The sequence below is a fragment of the Morone saxatilis genome, unplaced genomic scaffold (assembly GCF_004916995.1).
Source record: "Morone saxatilis isolate NCDOM2014 unplaced genomic scaffold, NCSU_SB_2.0 Contig10, whole genome shotgun sequence".
Taxonomy (NCBI): Eukaryota; Metazoa; Chordata; class Actinopteri; family Moronidae; genus Morone; species Morone saxatilis.
In genome coordinates, this window is record NW_023339652.1 from 4,088,542 (window position 1) to 4,092,896 (window position 4,355).

At 37.4% G+C, this 4,355-nt stretch overlaps 1 protein-coding gene across 1 annotated transcript in view; it reads right to left on the bottom strand.

Annotated features, from left to right (window-relative positions):
* Nucleotides 1-2,252, bottom strand: part of pah (phenylalanine hydroxylase) — a 15,526-nt gene extending 13,274 nt beyond the window's left edge. Inside the window, exons 1-2 of the mRNA XM_035673021.1 lie at nt 2,107-2,252; nt 695-814 (exon numbers count right to left, since the gene is read on the bottom strand). Coding sequence (XP_035528914.1) covers nt 695-814; nt 2,107-2,178 — 192 coding nt within the window. The 5' untranslated portion in view covers nt 2,179-2,252. The remainder of the gene's footprint in view (nt 1-694; nt 815-2,106) is intronic.
* Nucleotides 2,253-4,355: the final 2,103 nt, after the last annotated feature.

Consider the following 4,355-nt stretch of genomic DNA (forward strand, 5'->3'; position numbering starts at 1 on the left):
TGCCTACCAGCACCTCTAAAGTTCCCGATTAACATGTTATTACATGTTTTAATAATATTAATTATACATTAAATGGATTATGTGGATTTCTTTCTTATTTAATAGAGCCAGGTGAGCCCCCCCCCCCCCCCCCCGTTTCCAGTCTTTATGACAGCAATGAGCATTGCGTCTGCTCAGCAAGAAAAGTGAATACGTTTATTTCCCAAAATGTGAAGCTATTCATTTAAACACCCAGCCTATTTAGTCTCTTTTGTACTCTTTAATTTTCTGGAAAATGGTCTTTTGTGGCTTCCTCTGACTCAAATGCATTTCTAAATTGTTTAATTTAAAACAACAGTGATAATTAGTTTGCAGTTACATGTACAGACAATCTTAGCCACTTGAAGAAAATTCTTAAAATGTGTTTTTAACTACATTATGGAGTGGTTAGTGGTACCCCAGTGGTAAAATAACATTCCTGCATCCTCTGATTGGTGTTGAACTGCAACCTCCTGAACAAAGTTAGTCAGTTATGTACCGTATAATCTGCTGCAAACTCAGAACAGCTTCTGACCAGAATGAGGGGTCATATGTATCAGCGGAAATATCTAAGCCTGCAAATTTGCTCCTGATCACATGAAGATCAGGAGACGCTGTGCAGCTTCCTGATAAGAAAGGAACTGTATGTATGTCAGCTGTCGGTCAGAAAATGTACCTCAAAGAGCCGTAGGCCCCTGGCTAAAGCCCCGACCTCCTCTTTCAGGGAGAAGATGCAGGAGATCACTTCTGACTTCTTGTCGGTCTCCTCCTCCAGATACATGGATCCCCTTCTCCTCTGCAGAGAGACACATTTCAGGAAACAACAGGGCTTAAAGGTGGAGTTGTGCACAAATTACGGGTTCTCTTATGTGCATTTTTTTACAGAAGTAGACTCTCAGGGGAGCAGCTAATACTACAGTCAATGCAGAGACGGCATAATAAATCACTTTTATAGTTTATCTTGATCTCCTTGTGATAAAACACATGTTTAAACCCGTAAATCTAGCGGCTGAATGGGCTGCAAAGCTTTCAAAACACCACAGTTATGAGAAACAAGATTTTCTAATCACTTTGTCACTGTTTGATCTGGGTTTGTGTGTCTGCGTTTGAGCACAGCCACATGTACGAGCCATGAAATCCAGCTGAAAGCTATGACATTCCACACTTAAGGATCTTAAAGCTCCGAGCTTTCACACCTTTAACCTATTGTCAAGGACCTTTGCCACAGTAGTGACCACATGCTCTGCACATTAGAGGATTTTTTTTAACAAGGGAGGGAAAAAGAACATGAACTCATCGAAAATGTCCTCTGCAGGTGTGTCACAGCAGAGCAGAATATATTACAGATGTAGAAATTCCTGCACAGTCCAGATTGCTATTTATTAACTTCAAGAGCAGTGCACAGATTGTTTTAATATGTAAACAGCAGGCTTTTATTGGTGCTACAACTAACATTGATTTTCACTCTTGATTAATCTGCAGATTATTTGTTTTCACTATAAAATGACAGAAAATAATGAAAAATAAGTTTCTCAGGACCTAAAAGGTGACGTCTTGCTTGTTTTGTTGAATCATTAACCCAAAACCCAAAGACACTTCATTTATCTTTGACATAAGACAAAGAAGAGCAGGAAAACTTTAAATTTTAAAAGCTGGAACAAGGTATTTTTCCATGAAATGTGACTTTGATTAATTGATTAATAGTTGCATAATTATATTCTTTTCATCCAGGCTACTTATTTTTTTTCTAAATAATTTAGAATTTGTCTTTTTGCAGGGTCCATATTTTTGCTATGACAGCACTATTTTTCTGTAACATCAGCTGTTTATCTTTGCCCCTCTATTCAAATCACTGAGGCAACTTTGCACTTCCCTGCTTTGTCTGCTGTACTACCTGGAACATTCCAGCTACCTCTGCTCTGTCGCTGCATTAAAATATGTAGTAGATGGGACATTATATTCAATAACTTGCCTTTTTTGTGCTTAAAGTGAGCATATCATGACAAAAGAGCCCAAATAAGTTGAAGAATTTGTTATTAGAAATACAAAAATAAATTGTTAAAGTTACATATCAGGTGTCAGATTTACCCCTGTGCCTTGGTCCCCTTTCTCTGCATCTTGGTCGTAGCTTCCATTCACTTTCTTGTATGCTGCGTCCATCCTCTCGCTCTTCAGGTGAACCACCGGTGTTTGTGCAGATGCCGGACTGCGGTGCAGTTTGTGTGAGCAGCTCCTGTTTATAAAAACCTCTCCGTTTTCAACGACGGGGGCCACGTGACACCACACCCTCCCCACCCCCTTCTGCATCGGTATGTCACGGGACGGTTGTTGTGAAACAGAATTACAATGGCACATCTGGTTCTTGTTGTCCACCGCTGGGTTGAGGTTGCCCCCGGGTATGATAGGCTGGTTTTCAGATGGAACTTTTTATTTATTTGTTTTTTTTTTTATTACAGCCATCACCATGATGCCTGTTTGTGTTTGTGCAGCCTCACAACAGGTAGAAGTTATGTAGAAAATCGCCGTGGCTGTGTGCGTAAAACTAAAACATATGGGACACGGGATGGTTGTAGGCCTTGCACTTTTTTGTCTATAACTCAAATCTTACATTTTCGGTACAAAGTAGACCCTTATTTGTTTATTAAATGGCAACTTTATCACATCATTTATGTCAAATACAGAAGTTGCTCTGTTACCTGCCCCATAAAACATCCACCCGTCCTAACAAATGATTTGCTCCCATTGACCCGGCGCATGAATAGACGTTTCCCTCTACCTCCACCAGTCCATGTAGGCTATATTACACTTTCAATCATGTCTATAGCAGCACGAGCTTTCCCGTGATTTCTTGATTGTTTGTTGTGTCTGTGAATCCTATGATTATTTTGTAAAAATTGAATGATTAGAGAGGCAGCTTTCAGCCATTTTAATCGTTTCCATGCGCAGTGAGCCTCATGTCACAGCAAATATACCAGCAACAAAACAAAACTTTTAAAACGTTTTTATAAATTTGAAAAACATGACAAAGGAAACTCTGATTTTTAAAATATAAATAATATACATTCTAGTTATTATTATATTATGTGTTATTATGTAATTTACAGATATGTAGGTCAGGATTTATATGAACTTGACTGTGTGTGACCTGGATGTGTACACAGAACATTCATTTACATTGGCCCTGACTGACTCTGTCAGTGTGTCACATTCAAATAATCAATAAAGTTAAGCTCCGTGTAAATGCGCACAGACGCTTCACCATTTCACCCCGCCAAGGATATCAATATCAATCAGATTGTTAATTGTCATGACCTGATTATCAGAGGTGGATTAACCGCGCAAAATTGACACCACACCAGCAAAAAATGGATGTGACGAAGTTTATTTCATTGATAACCAATCAGCCCATGTTCTCTTCCCATGACTTAGGCTGTTTGGTGTTTTATGTTAATGAATATGCAACTTCCTCGCATAAATAAAGTAAAAATAGCAGCCCTAAATAAAAAAAACTGATAGGCTACACTATAGTAACCAATTCCTACTTAAGCCTAACTTGCTTATCTTGGGTCAAGCTGTATTCACAGAGCCTTCACTTGATTTTTTGTTATTTTGTTTTGTTTGTTTGTTGTTATTCTTCTTTTCTTATCTGCTGTGTTACATCTGGAGCTGCTGTAACAAGTGAATTTCTCCAGTGTGGGATCAATAAAGTCTATCTTTATCTTTTATCTTTTTTTTGATAAACAGCCTCATCCAAACAACCAAAGAGCTAACAGAACAATGAGAAGAAAACACTGAATGTGTTTAAAAAGAAGTCTATGTAAGTATGTATGATTATTAAAAAAAAAACATAAAACAGACAAAGAATTATATATATATATATATGTGTGTGTGTGTGTGTATATATGTATAAATATTCACAGGAAAGTCATCCAAATTTCTTGTTTTACGCAAACTTTCTGCAGTTATTGTGTTCTCTGCTTGAGTTCATTGTGCAGTTTATTAGTTGTTTTCTACTGTTATTGAGTATAATATGAAATATGGCACTCATTAAGGGGTCCTCACTTTACTCAAGGGGTCCCTTATAGGGAAAAAAGTTGAGAACCACTGCTGTAGTGGAGTGAGTCCAAAACACAAAATTGGCAGCCTCTTAAGCAGCCGATAAGTACAAAGAATTAAGTCAAAATTCTAACTTTTATTTATTTTCTTCTTCTTTTTTTTTTTTTTACTTAACTCCAATAAATGTTTCATTATTGTTCCTAATCCTCTTCTGTAGATAGATCCTTGAGTTGTAAATCTTGCGTATCTTCATCTGTATATCTGTTATTAATTAATGTATT